The 22,666-nt window shown below is 43.0% G+C and overlaps 2 protein-coding genes and 1 pseudogene across 12 annotated transcripts in view; 2 read left to right on the forward strand and 1 right to left on the reverse strand.

The window, feature by feature from the left end:
• The window catches only part of Arid4b (AT-rich interaction domain 4B), a 117,422-nt gene extending 111,978 nt beyond the window's left edge, over nt 1–5,444 (reverse strand). For 5 of the 7 annotated variants that reach the window (XM_059263390.1, XM_059263389.1, XM_059263392.1 and 2 more), the window contains exons 1-2: nt 4,863–4,971; nt 4,192–4,246 (exon numbers count right to left, since the gene is read on the reverse strand). In XM_059263390.1, the coding sequence (XP_059119373.1) occupies nt 4,192–4,197 (6 nt within the window). In that variant the 5' untranslated portion in view covers nt 4,198–4,246; nt 4,863–4,971. Of the gene's footprint in view, nt 1–4,191; nt 4,247–4,862; nt 4,972–5,018; nt 5,128–5,328 lie in introns of those variants that run through there. The other 2 variants (XM_059263388.1, XM_059263387.1) reach the window with 2 other exon arrangements.
• Nucleotides 3,987–18,772, forward strand: Ggps1 (geranylgeranyl diphosphate synthase 1). 5 transcript variants are annotated; one of them, XM_059263402.1, is made up of 4 exons: nt 3,987–4,270; nt 11,923–12,015; nt 14,105–14,175; nt 17,509–18,772. In XM_059263402.1, the coding sequence occupies exons 2-4, from the start codon at nt 11,946–11,948 to the stop codon at nt 18,268–18,270; spliced, it is 903 nt and encodes a 300-aa protein (XP_059119385.1). In that variant the 5' UTR covers nt 3,987–4,270; nt 11,923–11,945; the 3' UTR covers nt 18,271–18,772. The 5 variants fall into 5 exon arrangements, with proteins under 5 accessions (XP_059119385.1, XP_059119383.1, XP_059119384.1 ...); XM_059263400.1 differs by lacking the exon at nt 3,987–4,270 and adding an exon at nt 4,339–5,843; XM_059263401.1 differs by lacking the exon at nt 3,987–4,270 and adding an exon at nt 9,048–9,218.
• Nucleotides 15,031–16,594, forward strand: LOC131910338 (cytoskeleton-associated protein 4-like; annotated as a pseudogene).
• Nucleotides 18,773–22,666: the final 3,894 nt, after the last annotated feature.

A 22,666-nucleotide genomic window follows, 5' to 3' on the forward strand; every position in this document is an offset into this window, starting at 1 on the left:
CAGCTTTTTCCATGGTGCTGGGGCCACTTTGGATCCCTCATGCTTGTGCAACAAGCACTTTATGAACTGAGCCATGTCCCCAGGTCCCTCACACAGCACTTCAGAAAATTTTCAGACTAGATTGAAACTCAACGGTAAAGTGCTTGTTTACATGTATGAGACCCTGGCTTCAATCTCATTAGCTCGAAGGGAGGAGAGGTTCACTCCTTCATCGTCTATCACTGTTCTTCTAGTCTCACTCACACACATCACACTGTTTTTAAATCTTGAGATAAGACCTCACTAAATCACTCAGGTCAGCCTTGAGCTTACTCTGTAACCTAGGTAGCACGGACTTTGCCAGTCTCCTGCCAGTCTCCAAAGTGGGTGGGATGACAGGCCTGGCAACACACCCTGCTCCAACAAACCCAAGTTTCCACATGTACCGCCCTGTTCTGTTCCGGTGTATCTCAACTGCTTTTCCCTTTGACAGTCAGCACAGATGTCAACTATACCAGAAAACTTTCCAGGACTCTTTCACTTAGCTGTCCCTCCACAGCACGTACCGCCACAGTCATATGGTGGAACAAATACTCCAGAAACTGCTTTAGTTTTCAGTCTCCTACTACACTGAGAGCAAGCCAAATGACTGATGCTACCTCATCGCACTGCCTGACACATGGAAGTAGTTCTTAAATGACGATTTATTTAAAAGAGAAAGAGAGAAAAAAAAATCCAAAGCAGAAAAGGAAGCAAAGGAAGGGAAAGGAGGACAAGAAAGAGTATGCATGCATACCCAGAACTGGAAAGAGGACACTTGGTCCAGGCCAGTACTCACTAGAAGACAATGATACAGATGAAAAAGGCCAGACTCTAAGTACAGCAACTAAATCACTCATTCCCTAAACGTTCTAATGTCTAAGCCACACAGCCCACTTCACTCCACAACTTACTGCAGTATATTAAGAATGTCAGTAACATGCACAGTATAAAAAGCAGAAACAGTTACCAAAAAAGTAGGAATCAATCTGACATAATTAACTGTAATTTCCATAGCCTATCTTCTAAGATCTCACACCGATGCTGAAAGGTCTACCAACTGAAAGTATGAAAAACAATAGAAGGGCTATTGAGATGGTCAGCAGGTAAAGGCCCTTACTGTAGAGCCCTATGACCCGACAGTATGAGTCCAATCCTAAGGACCCATTTGGTGGAAAGAGAAAATCAACTTAAGTTATCCTGACATCATGCGAGTATACATACACATACAAACAAATGTTAATATATTTGTCAAAAAGGAAAAAAAGAGAAAAAATCAGGACACCAGCAACTTCTACCTAACAGCAGTGTCCACAGCAACAGTAGCATCAATCCTAAAGCCGGCTGCTTTTATGTGACAGGTCACAGTTCTCACAAACAGACTGCAAAAACAATCTCCAGACAGAGCACACTAGTCATGACCAGGCTTTGTGTAAATTAATTTTTGAAGGTTATACCATAAGAAAATTGCTTCTAAAAGCCAGCTAACACTTAAAACAGAATATATACTTTCATACATTTAATGACTTTTAGCCAAAGACCAAAGAATATCATTATCTCAATACACTGCCACAATAAAATTCCTAGTGTCACTATTAATAAGGCAAATAATTCAAACTTAAAAGCTTGCTTCAAATAAGCTTTGTTTGGCAAGATTCAACAAAGAGCATAAAATCACTCCATGGCTCAAATGTTATTCACACACATACACGCACACAAGCTACATGAAACCTTTTATTCACACACAAAATTGGGCCCGATATACTCAATACTAAATACCTTCTCTTCATTTTATTTTGATTCTTTGATAGTCACACTATGTAGCCGAGGCTGGCCTCAAACTCACAAAGATCTGCCTGCCTCTACCTCCTACACGCTGCAATTAAAGATGTATGCCATCTTTTTTTTTTAAAGATTTATCTTTCTTATTTTTATTTATGTGTATGTGTGTGACTATGTAAATGAATGTTGCATGTGTGTGGGTGGTGTCTGTGGAGACCAAAAGTGAGTGTTAGATCCCGCCCTCAGAACTGGAGTTACAAGGTGGCTGTAAAACATAGGGCCAGGTACTCAACTCCCATGAGGAAGGGCAGCAGGCTCCTAATCACTGAATCTCAGGCACTCAGGAGGAATTTATCTTTTACATGTAAGAAATTCAATTGCCAAAAATAAGATTTTAATACTAGCAATGAGTAATAGATTCCCCAAAATTTCCTAAACTAAAAACAGAAAGTTCTTTATAAAGTTGGAAATTTGTTTTAACAACTTTTTTAACATTACTAATAACAAGTACCTTTATTTTAAAGGTAGTAACACACAAGAAAACTTGCATTTGTCTAGGACCATGAAACTTTTAAGGCTAAAGTTTCCAGCAAACTTTCTCTTCATGGTTATTTTGATTGCTTGTTGGAGATAGTGTTTCATGTGGCCTTGGCTGGCTTCCAACTCAATAGGTAGGCTAGGCTAGCCTCTAGCTCACTGTATTATCCAGGCTGGCCTTGAACTACTGATCCTCCTTCCACTGCTGAGATTAACATGCATGCACCCTCATACCTGGCTTTTCTTTTTCTTAAACACACAAGTTTTTTAAACAGGAAAAGAAAGGAATAAATAAAAAAATCTACATCTTCAACTTAGTATAACCCTTTTAGACAAACATTTACATTCTAAGATAATGTCAGGCATTACAATGGGAACTATGACAGATTACAGCATCAGCATTCCGAAAATGTATTCATCTTCCAAATATTATACATATATCAGTCAACTTAAAATTTTTTTCTCAAGTTTTCAACCAACTGCAAGGCATGCTTTTCCTAATAAACCCATTTTTCATAGATTGTACATCGGTGACTAATAAAGGGTTTCATCTCCAACATATCACTGGTTATGTTTTCATTCAGATGAGAGTGAGACAGGAACTCAGTAAATAAAAACCAAGCCGTTTACAGAGCCCTAAACTAAAAAATAAAGAAAGAAAGAAAGAAAGAAAGAAAGAAAGAAAGAAAGAAAGAAAGAAAGAAAGAAAAAAACTTTAAAAATGGACTAAACTGCTTTGTACAATAGGCAAATATTTAGGTGGCAAGAGTGTTTGCATTCTTCTATAAACAGAAGCTTTTGAAACTGTACCTGGATGCAGGTCTACAAAAGCAATCCTCATTCTGGAGACAAATGAAATTAAGTAAAAAAAGAAAAAACATCCTAAAAGAACTGTCAAAAGTGATGCCATTTACATCCTGACATGCTATCGATTACATTTCAATCTAGTAAACACACACTACTACCGTTTCAAGCACATCTGGATTTGTAATATATTTAAAGAAAAAAAGAATTCTAGTATCAAAATTCCACCAGTTAAATATCAGATACCCAAAGCTTTTCATACCAGTGTGGGGAAAACAAAACAAAACAAAACAAAAAAACAACTTTACAAACTCTCTAAAATGACAAAAAACACCCGTATTTTTATTGCTACGATTTTTTTTATCCTACCAATACACAAACTACTTCTTAGACACATTTCTTAGAAGCTATTCTGCAGTCAACATGTTTACTTCAGAGGAACCTGGCCATCAGTTTTCCACACAACACAACACAGCAGAGCACGTGACAACTCCAGGACCCAGAACATCAACATAAAGAAAAATGAACCACACAACCCTAAATCCCCGGAAATACAAGGTACAACAGGCCAAATCGGATCTCTAAAGGTGAAGAGCACCAAACTGCTTTAAACATCTTCAAAATTATTTCTGCTTTCTTCTGCTTAAAATTCACGGTTCTGTCCACACGATTAAATACAATTTTCGTTCATCGGTGTTAACAGACAGACCCACTGTATAGTACTGTTCCAAGAGTCAGGTTACTAGAACAGCTTTCTGTTTTATGATTTAAGACGCTGTAATTCGTGCAGTTGTTCCTAAGGTTCCATGCAAAAGGCGCTGTTCTATTCGGGAGCCGCTGCACGCACAGCTTTGGTGAGATGTCTCCTAACTGACTCCACAACTCCACGACACAGCCCGTGGATGATCGCACCAGTTGACCCTCTGTCTCCAGCTCCGCACCGAGCCACTCCACACACCTGCCTCTGCAAAACTCGCAGGCCTGCCACAGCCACGGCCCCTGCACTTCCTGAATTCGAAAGCCACTCAAGCTGGTTGAGTGACGCCTTACCTTCATGGTGACTCTGGGGCCGCGATCCCCACGGCGACACCAGCTTCACCTGCACCTGGAGGGGAAACAAAGACACCCGGTCAGTACCACCGGCACCCCTTACGCCGTCGGGGCGGGGGCGGCACCGAGTGAGGCCAGGAACCCGAGCAGGCACGCGCCATCCCAGAGCCCCTACCGCCCCCACCGCCCGCCGCTTGCCGCTCCATTGTCGCGACTCCACGGACTTTTTCCCGTCCTCCACGATGACGCCATTTCTGTCAGAAGAAAACTCACAACAAGCCCAGAGTCCGGCGCGGCCTGGAGTGCAGCTGCAGCCGTCCAAGCCCACGGAACCGCGATGCCCGGAGCTCCGGAACTGAGCCCTGAGTGAACCGGCCGGCCCTTAGGCTGCGACGGCTCGGCCCCACACAGCCCGTCCGCGTCCCGCTCAAGCCCAGGCCCACAAGTGGGAGCCGGGGCCGGGCACCGAGGACATCCAGCTCTCAGTCCCACGGGCCGAGGCCGCAGGGCTCACGGTGCGGCCCGGGAAGGGCGGCTCCGGCTACGCGCCGCGGGGGGCGGGGGTCCCGGGAGGCCGAGGCCCCGCTGCGAGCGCCGACTCAGCCCCGTAGCCATCTGCCCCGCTGCGCGGCCCGGCCCGGAGCTTCCCCCACGAACAAGAATGCCCCTACCTCCGGCGTAGACGAGGTCTGAGCCCTGCGGCCAGAGTCCCCTGCTCCGCCTCCCCCCCAACACCAGCAGGCCCGGGGGAGAGATGGCGAAGAAGCTGCGGGTCCGCCGGCGGCCGGGGCTCCAGCTCCTCCTCCTCCCGTGGCGGCGACTGGTACCTTTGTTTGGCGGCCGCTCCGGCTCCCTCGCGGGGGGAGGGGGGCGACGAAAAATCCCTCCCAGACGGAGGTCCGGGCCCCGGTCTCGAAGCCCTCCCGAGGACCGCGGCGGCCGATCTTCTGCGGCTCCCTCCGGGCAGACGTCCAGGCGGTGGCCGTCGCGGCGGCAAGCTGTAGCTCGAGACTCTCCCTCCGCTCCGGCGCCCGTGCTCCTCACTCCGGACTCGACTGACGGGCAAACATCGCTTCCCCCCACCCCGGCCCCCCCTTCCCCTTCTCCCCTCCCCTCGGTTCTTTTCCCCTCCCCTACCTCTTTCCCGGATGCCTTTCAGACGATCTAGGATTGGCTAGGATTCTTTGGAGCCCGCCTCTTCCCAGTTTTTATTGGTTTGAACGATGCAAACAACGACGCCATTTTCCCACCAGTTCTATGGAAACAGAAAGTTATGCCTCAGTGTTTCCTGGGATTTGTAGTCCACTCCTCCGGGCCAATTGGCAAACTCTCGGACATAAGAACTACCAAGACCGCAATGCCTCTTGCCTGCGTTCGACGGGAGCGGGGAGGGGGGAAGGGGGCGCGGCCATAACGCAGAGGGGAGGTGGCATACGACGCCTGCGCAGTGTGCCAGGGATGGCGTATTTTCTTGCACCCAGTAATGCGGCGTCGCTGGCCGCTGAGGAGGGCGGAGATTTCTGTGGTGAAGTAGGGGGAGGGCTCCAAGGAGGCCTCGGGAAGAGCCGAGGTCTGAACTATAAAGTGAGAAATTGATGTGGGTACTGCTAGTCTCCGACCGGCGGCTTGAAGTCTGAGATCATCGTGGAACCGTGAGCAGCGGCGCGGCGGCAGGGAGGGGGGACCCGGATGGGGAGCGGGGGAGGGGGCGGAACCGAGGAGGAAGAAGAAGAAAGGAGGGAGAGGACCCGGATGCTGACCCGGCTTGGGGTGACTGGCGGCCGGGTGCTGGGACGCGGGGGAGGCAGAGGGGCTCTGAGGAGCGGAAGGGCACCGATGCAGCGCAGGGGAAAAGCCAGCCTGCGAGCTTATTACACCACTGCCGGTGTGGAGCCCTTTTTCCTCAGAGCCATCATTTCCAAGGCTTGGAGTGAAAGGGTCTTGTGCGCCTCACAGCTGCGTTTCTCGGGGCCCATATGTTTAGCTAGTTTCAGGCCAGAGCCTGCCTATAAAAAACAGAGAGAAATACTCTGCATGGAATTTTCGATATTTGGATACGTGCTGATGCGCGATTTTATCCTCTTGAGGTGTTAAGGAGAAACGTTCATTCAGTCCATGTGGAAAGACAGGATGGACCTTGTGCGACTTCCTGAACGCGTCTGGTCAGACAAAGTGAAGCATGATAGGAGGATGTGAATTAGAGCTTTGGCTTAGGGAAGTACTGAGAGGCTTTTCAGAGGGAATAAGGATTGAGCTTGGCTCAAGAAGCCAGCAGGAGTTCCTAAGGGAAGAGCCTAAAGGAAAGAACATGTTGGAAACGCGTTTCAGGACAAAGCTTTCCCAGCATCTGAGGCCCAGAGAGATGAGGAAGGCAGGGTAAGGAATTTTGATCCAGCACCCTGGAGACTGAAGCAGGAGGGTTACTACTGTGTATTGTAGGCCAGCCTAGATTACACAGGAGGAGCCTGTCACCAGAAATCAAAATTAAAAAAGAGGTTTTATCTGCTCTAATGGTCCAGTGAGTAATAGGATATCTTGGATTCCCAACTTGAATTGCTAAAATGACAACTCACCCAGAACTAGAGTTTAGCATTGTGGTGCTGACACAATTCCAAGGCCAGCCTGAACTACGTAATGAGTTCCTGGCTAGCCTGGGCCACACAGATCCTGTCTCAAGAAAAAATAAAATGATGGCGGAAGGTCAGAGGGGCAGCTGCAATAGTATTTCAACAGGGAAAACGATCTACTTGCATAAATATTCACTAATCTCTTTTTCAAACAAATTTCCAACAGCTTTTCAGTTTTTTAAAGTGGGAAACTGGTATCAGATTTGCACTGAGGCATTCTATAGTGATTCCACATAAGATTAACTGAGTTCATGCCACTCAGCACTTAAGTCTAGTACATGAAAAGCTGAAAATTCTAACCAAGACAATTGACAGTCCTTAGTTTTTGTTTTTTTTTATTTTATTTTATTTATTTTTTTATTTATTTATTTATTTTTTTTTTTTTTGGTCTTTTGAGACAGGGTTTCTCTGTGCAGCTTTGCGCCTTTCCTGGAACTCACTTGGTAGTCCAGGCTGGCCTCGAACTCACAGAGATCCGCCTGGCTCTGCCTCCCGAGTGCTGGGATTAAAGGCGTGCGCCACCACCGCCCGGCCTGTTTTTTTTTTTTTTAAATCAAGAGTATATAGAACTCTTAAACTGCCTTAGACTCTTAAAGTGCAAAACAGATTTACTGTCAGTACTTACAGACATTGAAGTTCTCATGTTTCTCCACCACAGAGAACTATATGTAAATATTTTCTGGGAAGGGAACATTAATTGACTTATATGAGTAGTGTTAAACTGTGAATGAGCAAAAAATAACTTTTTAAAAATTCATCACTAGTGGAGAAATATTAAAGATATTTAAAAAACACCAGGTTTTTTGGGAGGCAGAGGCAGGCGCATCTCTGAGTTTGAGGCCAGCCTATCTACAAAGCAGATTCCAGGAAAGCCAGGACTCTGTTACACAGAGAAACCCTTTGGGGGGTAGGGGGGGACAACAACATGACACTTCAGTGTTTAAAGGATGTGTCACTCTTAATTCCTGTGCAAAAGGTACCTGCTATTGACCCAGAGGCAAATTCTTGAAGGTGACTTCATTATTTAAAGTTAGGTCAAATGTGGTTTCCCGAGTGCAAACAAGATAGCATGCTTTTTGCTGCCACCTAATTGAGACAAGATGGCTGCCAGCTGGTTTAAAAGAGAGGAGTGTATAAAAGATGCTTTGAGGACTTGAGGGTTTAAGGTAATGGTAGATCAAGTGCAAGGCTTTGGACTTCACCCAACGGAAAAAGAACAGATTTTTTTTATCATATATTTAAATGATCTGTTGCAAACATTATTTGTCTTCCTTCTTTGCATCACCTTTATCTTTAACCTCTTAAGACCAAAGTAACATGTCCAGCATTAACAACTGTAATCCCACCTCTCCAAAAAGCTCAAGAGTTCAGGGCCAGCCTGGACGACATAGGGAGTTCCAGGCCAGTCTAAGTTGCTATTTGGAATAGTTTAAACTATTTTTATGACGATTCTTTTCCTTGTAATGTTCTTTTTTGTTTGTTTGTTTGGTTGGTTGGTTGGTTCAGTTTTGGTTTTTCGAGACAGGGTTTCTCTGTGTAGCTTTGGAGCCTGTCCTGATACTCACTCTATAGACCAGGCTGGCCTCGGAACTCACAGAGATCCACCTGCCTCTGCTTCCCAAGTGCTGGGATTAAAGGCATACACCACCACTGCCCAGCGTGATGTTCTTAATAGTAACTGCTAGTCAAGGCTAATGGAGATTTTTTTCCTCAGGAAGTAAGGGATTGAGACTTGTCATGTCTCAATGTCATGTAGCCCAAGCTGGCCCTGAATTTCTGATCCTTCTCCTCACTTTCCAACTGCTGGGATTACAAACATGTTCTACCACATTTGGCTAGAATTTTTCTATTTAGGATGTTTCTCTCTGAATTCATATTGTTGAACTGCTTTGGTGTGTTGCTGATTTTTTTTGTGTGTGGATGTTTGACATACTAAGAATTAACTACCAAAAAATGAGCTCTTGAAGCTGGAGAAATGGCTCAGTAGGTAAAGTCCTTGCCGTGAAATCATGAGGACCTGGGGATTGCTAGCCAGCCAGTCTAGCCAAACCAGCAAACTCTAGCTTCAATAAAAGACTATTTCAAAAAATAAGGTGGGAAGGTTAAAGAAATTACCCAATGTCAATCTTAAAGTTCCACATACACCACTGTAGTGGTTTAAATGAGAATGGCCCCCCAAAGTTGGTGGAATTGTTTGGGGAAAGATTAGGAAGTGTGGAGGAGGTATGTCACTAGAGGTAGCCTTTGAGGTTTCAAAGGCTCATGCCATTCCTAGTTAGCTTTTTGCCTCAGGCTTATGGATAAGATGTACGCTCTCAAATACTGCTCCAGTGCCATGCATGCCTACCTGCTTGCTGCCAGATCTCCATCATGATGTTCATAGACTCACCCTCCGAAACTGTAAGCAAGCCTCCAATTAAATGTTTTCTTTTATAAGTTGCCTTAGTCATAATGTCATATTTTTTTGTTGTTGGGTTGTTTTTGTTTTTGAAACAGGGTCACTACATAGCCCTGGCTGTCTTGGAACTATGTGTGTAGAGCATACTAGCTTTGAACTGACAGAGATTCCCCCTGCCTCTGCCTCTCAAGTTCTGTGACTAAAATATGCACCACCACATTGGACTGGTCATAGTGTCTCTTTACAGCAATAAAACAGTAACTAAGATAACCATACACACAAAAAAAATTAAATAAATGGATACCCCCTCTTTTTTTTTCCACAGACAGGGTTTCTCTGTGTGACAGCTCTGGCTATTCCAGAACTTGCTTTGTAGACCAGGCTGGCCTCGATCTCACAGAGATCCACCTACCTCTGCCTGCCAAGTGCTAGGATTAAAGGCGTGTGTCACCACTGCATGGCTATGAATACTTTTTAAAGCATGCTTTTCACTGGGCATGGTGATACACTGTAATCCTAGCACTTGAAGGCTAAGAAAGGAGGATTGTTCATTCTAGGGCAGCCTGAACTACATTGGGAAATCCTGCCTCCAAAAGCAAACAATAAAAAAGCGCTCAGCACGTGCATTCACATTTGTATGTGTTTGATTCTAAAGAGCACCCTGAACAATAAATACATCACCTTCATTCTTGATTTCATTTATTATCTGTCTTCAATGAAGAGTTACAAACTGAGGTTGCAGGGGAGGTGGCTCAGTCAGTAAAACATCTATGAAACATGAGGAGTCAAGTTCCACATCCCTCCATCTTTAACCCCAGCACTTGCCCGAGCCAGAACAAGCATATCCCAGGAACTAGCCAGCCAGTCTAGCTAAATTGGCAAGGCATGGGTTCAGTGATGGATCCTGTCTCAAATATAAGGTGGAAAATGATTGAAGAAGACCAAGGGTTGTTATATAGCCTCTATACAAACATGTACTCACACATATGAATACATGTACACACAAAAATTTTTGTTTCTCACAGGTACTTACTATGTACGTGTATGAGCATCTACATGCCATAGTACTTGTGTGGAAGTCAGTATAGCTTTTAGCTCTTAACTCTTTCTTTCTTTAAATTTTATGTATAGTGTCAGCAGATGGCTCTGGGTTAAAGGTTTGCCATGAAGCCTGACAACCTGAGTTGTTCTGTCCATGGGATTCGTTCACATGATGGAAGAGAACTGACTCCCTCTTCTAGAGCCTGTCAAGTTGACAACACTAACCATCACAGGTGCCTCCGATTCCAAAACCTGTGATATGTAGCTAGCTCTTTGACCAGCAGTAACCATGAACTGCCATCATGTAACCATGTTCTATTTGGTTTTATATTTACATATACACAGTGAATCCATAAAAGATTATTAGAGGAGAGCTTGTGATTCTGAAAACTAAATGATGCTCCCCAAAGAAGACACAACTCATAACACCTAAAACTTGCCAGAGGTATCATGGTCACTAGAAAAGCGGATCTCTGAGAAGAAAAGTAGACATAGATATTTGCAGAGAAACAGAAGACTCACCAGTAAAGGAAGCCCTTGCAAAGACCATGATTGAAGCTGGGCAAGGTAGCATGCTCTGTAATCCCAGTATTTGGGAATAGAGGCAAAAGAATCGAGTTCAAGGCTAGCTGGGACTACATATATCTTGTCTCAAAAAATTCATATGTACATACATGCCACAGTTTATATTCTAGGAAATATTGAAGTAAAGGCAAAATTCAAAATAATAAGGCACTACAGGGGATTCTTAAATAATAATTGTATTCAAATTAGTATGCATCTTAAAAACAATCTCTGAAATTTATTGATTTGAGAAAAATGTTCTTCACAAATTACAAAGCACACCTATCTTAATATTGATAGAATATTTGTAATCATTATAGAAATGTCTGTTTTTGTGAATTTGTTTTGACATTTACTTGATGTCAGCAATAAGTCATCTAAGAAAACTACTAAAAAATCAACTAAACATTCTGATCAATGTAATCAGTGGAATGAAGAATTTTTCTTTTTAGAAACTTGAGGTATAATTTATATACCACCCATTCAGAGTGTATGATTAAGATGGATTTGGTGGCTTGAACCCACAGGTTCAAGGCCAGCTTGGGCACCATAGTAAGACCCCATCTCAGGACAAGCTAAATGCATGTCTGTAATTTCAGCACTGAAAACCATGAGACAGGGCAGTCACAAATTTGAAGCCATTCTGAGCTACACCATAAGACCTTTCAAAAACTTTTTTTTTAATTACAATTTAGTAGATTTTAGTGTAATTACAGTGTACAGCCGTCACCACATTCTAATAACATTTTGATCCTATACACAAACACACCACACATGTGAGCGTGTGCACACACCTTCATTATTCATTAGTAACAGTCCTTATTTTTTCTGAGCCAGAAACCACTAACCTGTTTTCCCATCTGTATAGATTGCCTGATTCAGAACATTTCCTATAAATAGGATCATACAGCATGTTCTTTTGTGGCTGGCTCCTTTTGCTTTACATAATTTTTCAAGGTTTTATACATGTAACATTTTACTATATAAATAAAATTTAAGGTTTGTCTGTCCAAAAAATACCTTAATAAAAATTCCTTTGCACTTAACACTTAAAGATAATTTGATTCATGAGATCATTTTTATATTTCTCCTTTTTAACAGGTCAGCTTTGAAATTTATAAAACATGGAGAAGACTCAAGAGAAAGCTGAAAGAATTCTTCTAGAGCCCTATAGGTACTTACTTCAATTACCAGGTAACAGTTCAGTTATTGTCCATATAGCATAGTTTTCAGAGAGTAGTGTTTATGTAAATGTTAGCAACAGGAAGGGTTAAACTTAAATGGTTCTGGAGGTCTTCTATTTGAAGCAATACCATTATAAGAAGAATTATTCAAAGAACTATATAATGAAAATGTTTCTGTTTTGCTTTCTGTTTTATTGAGACAGGATATCATTGATACATCCCTAAGTTGGCCTAGAATTCATTAAGTAGCCCAGGTTGGCCTGGAATTTGTGGTGAACCTCTTGCCTCTGCTTTCCAAGTGCTGGTATTACAGGTGTACTGTGGCCAATCCTAAAAAGTTATTCCTTCTTTCTTTTAATTGTGTCTGTGGGAGGGTATGTGCATGTGTGTAAATGCCTGTGGTCAGAAGAGGATGTTATATCCTCTAGAGCTAGAGTCTTAGCCAGTTGTGAGCTACCTGTGATATAGGTACTAGGACAAACCCAGGTCCTCTACAGGATCTTAACCCTTAACTCATTCTTAATCTCTGAGCCATCTGTCCAACCCAACTCCTTTTTTTCCCCTCATTAATGTATTGAGTGTGAATGTATGTGGAGCTCAGAGAATCCTGGGGATGGAATTCATGTCATTAGGCTTTGCCCTAGTCACATTTACCTCTAAAACTTTTTTTTTTTTTTTTTTTTGAGTCAGTGTCTTGCTGACGTCGAACTCACAGAGGTCTGTCTCCCAAGTGCTAGGATTAAAGGTGTGCATCACTATACCCAGACTGTAACTTAACTTTTTTTTTCCTTTTTAAGTTTTTATTTATGTGTATGGAGGTTTTGGCTGTGTGTGTCTGGACACCACATGTATGCCTAGTACCTGAGGAGGCCAGAAGGGGAGGTCAGTTCCCCTAGGAGTGAAGTTACAGTTAGGGTTCTAAGCCACCAGGTGTATGCTGGGAATCAAACCTGGAACTTCTGAAGGAGCAGCAAGTGCTCTTAACCACAGAGCCATCTCTCTAGCCTCCGAAACTTAACTTTTATGTAATTATTTTCTTGAGCCCTGTTCTGAATTTGCAGTATTAGATGGGATACGATATTTGTACTAAATGAATTGGTTGTGAATTTTATCTACTATTGCTTTATGTTTAGGCTAATTTAACTTCTACTGGCAACTACTACCGAAAGATCTTTCTCAAGCGTTCCATGTGAAAAAGAAAATGCTATTAGAAAGCTAGTGGCCCTAGTCAATACCAAAGGCTAGCACTTGTTTAAACTTAGGATACGTAAACTGAAGTTGCCCTAGTCTCTAAAACCTTAATTTAAAGGAATGACAGATAATTTTATGAGGAAATTCATTGGCAAAATGCTTCGAAGTTTTGTGTAACAGATAGTGTTAACTAATTGTCCCCGAACAGATTGTCTTTGTTTTTCAGAAAAAGAAATTAAAGTGTATTTTCTAAAAATGACCATTCCATCTCCAATATGATTAAAACTCACTGAAGTGCTTTAGACTTTCTTGTTGGCCCGTATTTTAAAAAGCTGTGCCTTTTGATCTTTAATTGTGTGTATATATGTGCTGGGGTGGGAAGTATGTGTGCATGAGTGTGGGTACCAACAGAGGACTGAGGAGGGTGTTGGATCACCTGGAGCTGGAGTTACATATGGTTGTAAGCCGCGTGACATGGGTGCTGGGAACCAAACTTGGGTCCTCTACAAGAGCAGCAAAAGCTCTTTAACGCTGAGCCATCTCTCCACTCACCCAAGTGTAGTTTGAATGATAAAATGAAGAGGGTAATCCACCTCCACTATTCCTTTACATTGGGAAATCTGAGGGGTATTTGGCAGGGAAGGAAATGGGTTGCTGTGACTATCTTATTAAGTCTGATCAGTTTGGAAGAAAGTTTTTCAATTTTTCTTGTAATCACATTTTGGAGGCCAGTGAGATAGCTTAGGCAGTAAAGGTGCTTGTCACCATGCCTAAGCTCTGACTTCCACCTCCACAAGTGCACCGTGAAATGCACATGATCATAGAAACTCAATTAAATAAGTGTTTCTTAACTTTTTTTTTAAGTAAAATAATGTTTTATTTGTCATATTCTGTGTTATTAATTGCAGGTAAACAGGTGAGAACCAAACTTTCACAGGCATTTAATCACTGGCTGAAAGTTCCAGAAGACAAACTACAGGTATCTAGGCAGTCCATTTTGTCTCTGTTTTGTCCTACTGTGCGTCCAATTCTGGACTTTGAGCATGCTGAACAAGTGCTTTGCCACTGAGCCACATCCCCAGCCCTTAGGCAGTTCTAATCTTATTCTGCATTTAATCACTAAGGAATGAGTAGGTGTCATGTAAAAGTACTCTAAGATCCTTATTCTCTTAATGTTTATACAATATTATATATTGAGGTTGCTAAATATTTATTAGTTGTAAAAGCTTAAGACAACTGAGACTTTAATAATTTGGTAATATGTGGTGATATTTTATTTGTGCTGAAATGTTATATTTTATTTGTATGTTAATAAATAGTTTGCCTGGAGATCAGAGGTCATAGCGAGCCATAAACAGAAGTCAGGCGGTGGTGGCACATGCCCTTAATCCAGTCACATGGCAGGCAGAGTCTCTGTGTGTTCAAGGACACAGCCAAGCATGGTAACACACACCTTTAATCCCAGTACCAACCATAGAAACTTGGAGGTCTGTATAGACAGGCAGTGACGAGGAAGTGATGTGGCTGGGCTTAGAGCCAATGAGAAGGCAGAACAGAAAGGCAATAAAGGTGCAGGTTAGACAGGAAGAACCTCTTGGGAAGCTATGGCAAGGTGGTAAGCTAGGTTACTTGACAGCTATTGCTCTGATCTCTATGGCTTATATATAGCTCTGTAGTTGGCTCTGTGTTTCTTACTTAATAAGACTGTTTAGAAATCCGTCTACAGTTGGCGCCCAATGTGGGTTGGCCACAACCCTGAGATTAACAGTATCATGTTCTACCAACTGAGCTAGATGGGCTACACGTACTCAGCCAGGCTATGTGCACTTGACACATGCACTCGACCATAGCTACAAGTGGTCCAGCTACACGCATCTGGAGCTATACTTGCAGCCAGATCTCTAACTCACGTGGCCAGAGCTTAAAGGGGCCAGAGCTACTATTGACTAGACTGCTTGTGGGTTTACAGATCCCTGGCTCAGGCCCTAAAGCACTCAGGCCAGAGCACGTGGCTGGACTTCACAGAGGCCTGGACCTCTTTCAGGGCTTTCTCCATCATATCCTGGAGGAAGTCTGGCAGGTCCGGTGCGGCCAAGGGACGAGCTGGGCCAGAGCCTGCAGGGTGTCAAGCAGAAGGTACAATCTCTGCAAGCCATATTTGGGACTTTCGAGTCTATCTTGAGAAGTTCTCAACATAAACAGGACCCCACAGAGAAAGCTGTGAAGCAGGGGGAGAGCTAGATGAACCGTATCAGCGAAGTTCTGCAGAAGCTGAAGAATGAGATTCTCAAAGATCTGTCTGACACGATCCATGTGGTCAAGGATGCCCAAGAGCGGGATCTCACATCCTTGGAGATCGTGGTCTACAAAGCAAGTTCTGGAACAGCCAGAGTTCACCAAGTCCATCAGTGAAAAATCTCCATCTTCACCGATGTCCAGAAGAGGAGCCAGAAGGAGATAAATGACATCAAGGTGAAGGTGGCCTTCCCTGGAAGAATCCAAGGACGATCGCAATCAGGACCTGAAAATTCTGGAGAAAGCCCTGAAGGAGGTCCAGGCCTCTGTGAAGTCCAGGGAGAGGGACATTGAGGCCTTGCAGAGTTCCCTTCAGACCATGGAATCTGATGTCTACATAGAGGTCCAGGAGCTAGTGGGCCTCAAGCAGGAACAATATGCGTTCAAGCAGGCGCCTGGCATTGGAGGCCCTCATGGAGAAGCTTTTGCGGTCTTAGGAGTCCTCCTCTTGCCTCCCAGAGGACATCAGGAGACTGGAAGAAGAGCTGCAGCAGCTGAAGGCTGAGGCCCATGGAGCAGAGGAGGCCATTGTCTTCAAAGACTCCAAAGCCTTAGATGAACTCCAGCGGTAGATTGGAGGTCTACTCTATGCAGGTGGCCTTTGCTCACCACACTGAGAGTCTGAAGTCACTCTTGTCTCAGAGCCAGGAGTATGAGCAGTGCCTGGCTATGCTGCAGGAGCACCTGGAAAGCCTATGGTCCTCCTCTGATCTGGCCAGCACAGTGAGGAGCCTGGGGGAGGTCCAGCTGACACTGGCCAGAGCAAAGTGAAGGAGCTGCAGCAAAGTGTGGGTCACTGCAAGGACAGGTGCACTCGATGCTCAGCCAGGACCAAGCCCAGGCCACAGGCCTGCCTCCCCAGGATTTCCTGGATAGACTCTCCTCTCTAGACAACCTGAAATCCTCAGTGGACCAAGTGGAATCAGACTTGAAAATGCTCAGGACTGCCGTGGACAGCTTGGTTGCCTACTCCGTCAAGATTGAAACAAATGAAAACAACCTGGAGTCAGCCAAAGGCTTGCTGGATGACTTGAGGAATGATCTGGATAGGTTGTCTGTGAAAATTGAAAAGATCCATGAAAATATCTAAATGAACTGCTTGTGCGGGGCACACGTTTATAGACCAGTTTCTTATGACCAAGAAACAAAACAAAACAAAATCATTGTTTCCTCCCAGGTACCCTCCCACCAGCCTCTTGCCCCTTCCTCCACGAAAAGCAGTAGACACCATCTGAGCATGACTACATGGTGTTCTGTGCCTGGTTAATTTATTTGCAGTTATTACCACACACCTTTGGTTTCTGAAATCCTGTTTCTGCCTTTGGTTTGGCTTCCTAAAGGCCCAACCCTGTACAGAAAAGGTGGCTTTTAGAAGGGATGTGTCTACTGTCAGGGAGATGACAATGGCTTTAACTGGGGATTAACGGAGCAGATTAACCTAAAAAAAAAGAAAAGAAAAGAAATCCTGTCTGGCTGACAGATTTATGGTAAAACACAGCAACAGCAATGGGGGAGGGGCACTTTTAGTAGTATCATTAAGTATAACCTGTTTTGGCAAGCATGTACCATGGTAGTACACACATGGAATCCCAGCCCTTAGAAGCTGGCTACATAAGGAGACTATGTCTTTAAAAAAAAAAAAAAAAAAACTAGGCTGGAGAGATGGCTCTGGGGTTCATTAAGAGCATGTACTGCTCTTGCAGAGGACCTAAGTTCAATTCCCAGCATCAGGCACCTCACAACTGCCTATAACTCTAGATCCAAGGGAATCTGATGTCTCTGGCCTCCAAGGGCACCTGCACTCACATGCACATACACACTGACACATACACAAATTAAAAATAATAGAAAATAATAGAAATAAATCCTTTAAAAAATTCTCAGTGTGTGTATGTACACATTTGTGCACTAGTCTTTGTATATACCTGTATGTATGTGGTTGTATCCCTTTACATGTGTGTGTTGTATGTGTATATGTTAGTGAAATTTTCTTTCTATTTTGGTTGTTTTCCTCTAGATTATCATTGAAGTAACTGAAATGTTGCACAACGCCAGCCTACTCATTGATGATATTGAAGACAATTCAAAGCTCCGACGTGGTTTTCCAGTGGCGCATAGCATCTATGGAATCCCATCTGTCATCAATTCTGCCAATTATGTCTATTTCCTTGGCCTGGAGAAAGTCTTAACACTTGATCACCCAGATGCTGTAAAGCTTTTCACACGCCAACTTTTGGAACTCCATCAGGGACAAGGCCTAGATATTTACTGGAGGGACACCTACACCTGTCCCACTGAGGAAGAATACAAAGCCATGGTGCTGCAGAAGACAGGTGGATTGTTTGGACTAGCAGTGGGTCTCATGCAGTTGTTCTCTGATTACAAAGAAGATTTAAAGCCACTGCTTGATACACTTGGGCTCTTCTTCCAGATTAGAGATGATTATGCCAATTTACACTCCAAAGAATACAGTGAAAACAAAAGTTTCTGTGAAGACCTGACAGAAGGGAAGTTCTCATTCCCCACTATTCATGCCATCTGGTCAAGGCCAGAAAGCACCCAGGTACAGAATATCCTGCGCCAAAGAACAGAAAATATAGATATTAAAAAATACTGTGTGCAGTACCTGGAAGATGTAGGTTCTTTTGAATATACTCGATACACTCTGAGAGAGCTTGAAGCTAAAGCCTACAAACAAATTGAGGCCTGTGGTGGGAACCCTGCTCTAGTGGCTTTAATGAAGCATTTAAGTAAGATGTTCACAGAAGAAAATGAATAATATTTGCCGATTTTGGTTAGACTCAATAGCTTCTTTTAGTTGAAAATGCGGAGTGGCTTCCTGTTTCTCTTTTCAAGTACTAGTCTCCTGAGTAAATGAGGATGATGTGGGTGAAAGTGTTTCATTGTCAGAATCCCTTTGCATAAAAATACAAACTTGAGGGCTAGAGTGATGGCTCAGTGGTTAAGAGGCTTGCAGAGAACCCAGGTTCAATTCCCAGTGCCCATATAGAAGTTCACCACCATCTATAACTCCAGTTCCAATGATCTGATGGCCTCTTCTGACCTTTGTAGGCAGCAGGCATGCACGTAATACACTGACACACACGTAGGCAAAACACTCATACAAATAAGATAGATTTTTTTTAATTTTTTAAAAACAAAGTTGAAAGTACCAGGAGCCACAAACACGGGTCTTAGAAATGTTAGACGCTAAATGTGACCAACTCCCTACTACCACACATGTTCTGGATTTATGAATAAAAAAGACATCTTCCGAGAAACTTCTGCTTTGTAACTGTATGATATGGATGGTTCCCAATTCACTGATGCTTCAGTTCAAAACAGGGACTTCCTAGACAAGTGTCTTTAGCTAAAGACCAAAGAACTGTTGTCTTTCCCTAAATGATACTAAGAGTATGTCAGTTTTGTCTCTTTGAAGGCTTATACCAAAGTCTGAAAAGACAGAATGAAAGCAGTAAACATTCTTCTCACTCACGCTCTTGCTTCCATCCTTAACACCCCACAAATTCTGCTTTTTTCAGCAAGGAGGCTCCACTTAATGAAGTTCACATCCTGGTCCCAATTTATTTTTTCTTTGTTTTTTTTTTTTTTTTTTTTTTTTTTGTTAGTGTGTGTGTCTTGTCTTGTAACATTTTTCTGCCCCAAACTGATTATATCTGTGTATAATGTTGTTTCTCTGTGAATGAAGAAAATATACAGAAAAAGTGTTTTGTGGAACATACTTGTAACCCCAGCAATCCAGAGGTATAGTCAGGAAGATCAGAAGTTCAGGGTTATGCTCAGCTATATGAGTTTGAGGCCAGTCTGGGCTACTTGAGACTTTGTCTCAAAAGAAAGACAGGCTTCACTATACAATTCTAGCTGGCCTCAAGGATCAAAGAATCCACCAGCCTAGACTCTGCCTCCTGAATGCTAGAATAAAAGATGTGTCCCATCATTCCTGACAAAGAATGTGTAAGTCGATTTATTTTCTTGCCTAATCAAATTAATTTTGGCCTGGTACTAATTCATGATTCTTCTGTCATTCTTGTCTTGCCTTTGTCAGTAACAGAAATGCTTAACAGTGAATTAGAGTCAAGTTATCTATCCAGTAATCATAATTCCATTCTTTACTTGGTCTGTGGTCATAGTTGTTATTCAGAAGAGAGCCATAATGTAATGAGTATCTTTGTTCCTTTAATAAGATGATTTTATTTGTGCACGCCTTTAATCCCAGCACTCAGGAGGCAGAGACAGGCAGATCTCCGGGGAGGCTAGCTTGATCTACAGAGTGAGTTCCAGGATAGCCAGAGCTATACGGAAACCCTATCTCAAAAAAAAAAAAAAAAAAAAAGATTCTATTTCCTTGGATTTGTTCTACAGTAATGCTTTTCCTGCCTAAGAAAGTCTTCAGCTATCCTCTTGGAGAGCTGGATTTTGCCATGTTGGAGACGTGTGTGTGTGTGTGTGTGTGTGTGTGTTTTGAGAGAGGGTTTCTCTGTGTAGCCCTGGCTGTCCTAGAACACACTTTGTAGACCAGGCTTGCTTTGAACTCACAGCGATCCACCTGCCTCTGCCTTCTGAATGCTGGGCCTAAAGGAGTGTGCCACCACTGCCTGGTTGAGACTTACTTTTTAATATTTTCTGTTTTATGCAGCTTCAGAAAAACATTAATTTTATTTACCAGATCTGCAAGAATAAATGTCAGTTATATTGCCATAGATGACTTGGCTCAGCAAGATTTTTATTTTCTTGAGATGAGGTCTGGCTTTGTTGTCTAAGCTATTATTGGCCTTATCTTCCTTCAGCCTCTGGAGTAGCTGGGGTTCCAGTCCAGTCCTGGGTCTAGCAAGGTCTTAGTTCATCTGCTCTGCTCTCCCACTGCCCCTCCTCTAACTTCTGTCCCCCATTCATTCCCCTCGGGAGATCTTCGGAAGCCCTCTGCCAGTTCTGAGTGCATCCAGCCACCTGCATTCTTTGGTTTCCAGTGCTATTAGGGAATGTTCTCCTGGCTGCTGGTGTAGTCGCTACTGCCTCCTTGAGCAGCCTCCCCCCACCCCCCAGTAACCTGTATTATTTCTCTCATCTTCCTTTCCTAGCAGAAAAGGAGATTCCTCACCTAGCAATCTAATGTCTCCTATTACCTTTTCCACTCTCCACCTATCAGATGTGGAGCCTCGTAACTTTCTACTCTTTTATTTTAAATCTGCCTTCAAGTCCTCTGCCTTTTATTTCCAAAAACAAACCAGATGAGGTGGTACATGCCTATAATCTTAGCACATAGGATGGGAAATTGGGATCAAAAGTTCAAGGTCCTTATTGGCTATATAGCCGGCTGGGCCTGACCTGGGTTTTGTAAGAGTTTGTCCTACAGCCTTAGGCCAAAGGAGCTCTCGAGCTCTAGATTCCTTTCCTTTCCTACTCCTGAGGGCCTCGCCCCATCCCAGGCTGTTGTCATCCTTAGTCATTGTCCTGTGGTTCATGTTAAGCCCATAGGAAAGGGGAAAGAAATGTGTATTTATACATCTGTAATCCCAGCACTCAGGAGGCAGAGGCAGGCAGATCTCTGTGATCTGGTCTAAATAGAGAGTTTCAGGCCAGACAAGGTAACAGTGAGACTCTCAAAAAAAAAAAAAGTTTCACATACAGAAATGGGCTCACAGTGATGAAGCCTATAGTATTATGAGTTCATATATAATATAGTGGACATTTTACTTTCTTTTTTTTTTTTTTTTTTTTTGACATTTTACTTTCTTAACCTGACCACCCCACTTGGCTAACTGCAGACTCACTCTGCTCATCTTAATTTATCTTTTCATATTTAGATTATTTGATATATTGAGATTTAGCTGTAATGTTAGGCATTTTGCTATGTACAGCTTGGTTAAAAAGGAAATAAAAAAAATCAGTGATATAAATTTCAGTGTTAACCTGTTAGTTCAAGTCAGCTGTGTACAGTGTTTCCTAGCAGTTAATGGGCAATAATTGTCCTGCCTTTTTTTTTTTTTTTTTTTTTTTGGTAGCCCTTGCTGGCCTAGAGCTTGATATGTAGATTTAATCTCAGAGATCTGCTTGTTTCTATGTCCAGAGTGCAGGGATTAAAAGCATGTACCATCAACAGGGGGTGGTGGCGTGCACCTTTAATTCCAGCACTAGGGAGGCAGAGGCAGGCAGATCTCTGTGAGTTCCAGGCCAGCCTGGGTTACAGAGTGAGTTCTAGGAAAGGCACCAAAGCTACACAGAGAAACCCTGTCTCAAAAAACCAAAAAAAAAAAAAAAAAAAAAAAAAAAAAAAAAAAAAAAATCATGTACCATCACTCCCTGACAAAGCATATTCTTTATACAACACTACTTTAGAAGAATCACCGACTTCATATTGTTTATCATGGTTTATCACTGTATTTAAAAAGAAAGCTATATCTGAAGAGATAATCCATGAAACAAGATAGTTGGACCTCAGTTCGGTGAATGTCTTAGTCACTGTTCTATTGTTATGACAACACCATGACCAAGGCAATTATTATAAAAGAAAGCATTTAATTGGGGATTTATAGTTTCAATTAGTCCAGTCCACAACATGGCGGGAATGCGGTGACACTCAGGGCGCTGGAGCAGTAGCTAAGAACTACATCCTTATCTGTAGGCAGCAGGCAGAGTCTGGACCTGGCTCGAGCTTTTGAAACCTCAAAGCCCACCCCTAGTGACACACTCCCTCCAACAAAGCCACACCTCCTAATCCTTCTAGTTCTAGCAAAGAGTTCCACTCCCTGGTGACTAAGTACTCAAAAATATGAGCCCATGAGGGTCTCTTATTCAGACCACCACAGTGAGGTAGTTTAGCACTAATCGTAAGCAGTTAGATGGTGTGTAAATCTTACTGAAACTTGCCCAGTTACTTAACAGAAGTTGTAAACTGGGAGTTGAGGAGGGTTTTAAAGAGATTTGGTTTTGATGAATATTCTGATAAAAATGTCAGGGCTTTTTAAGACTGTAATGGTTTATCAAACCTCACAGATTAAGTAAGTCAGTTAAAGAACTGGACATACAAAATGGAGCAAAGAGACTAGAGGAAGTAGCACAAATCTGTAATAACACTGAAGCTGAGGCAAGAAGATTATGAGTTCAAGAACACTCTCACCTCCATAGCGAGTTGGAGCCCAGCTGGTCTGCATACT

This window comes from Peromyscus eremicus, chromosome 5 (assembly GCF_949786415.1).
Source record: "Peromyscus eremicus chromosome 5, PerEre_H2_v1, whole genome shotgun sequence".
NCBI lineage: Eukaryota > Metazoa > Chordata > Mammalia > Rodentia > Cricetidae > Peromyscus > Peromyscus eremicus.

Excerpts from the sequence above, each read along its gene's own strand:
- Ggps1 (XM_059263402.1), top strand. The coding sequence starts at position 11,946 with ATGGAGAAGACTCAAGAGAAAGCTGAAAGAATTCTTCTAGAGCCCTAT. Across the intron at positions 12,016-14,104 it reads GTACTTACTTCAATTACCAG|GTAAACAGGTGAGAACCAAA; the intron begins GTAACAGTTCAG and ends TATTAATTGCAG. Across the intron at positions 14,176-17,508 it reads TTCCAGAAGACAAACTACAG|ATTATCATTGAAGTAACTGA; the intron begins GTATCTAGGCAG and ends GTTTTCCTCTAG.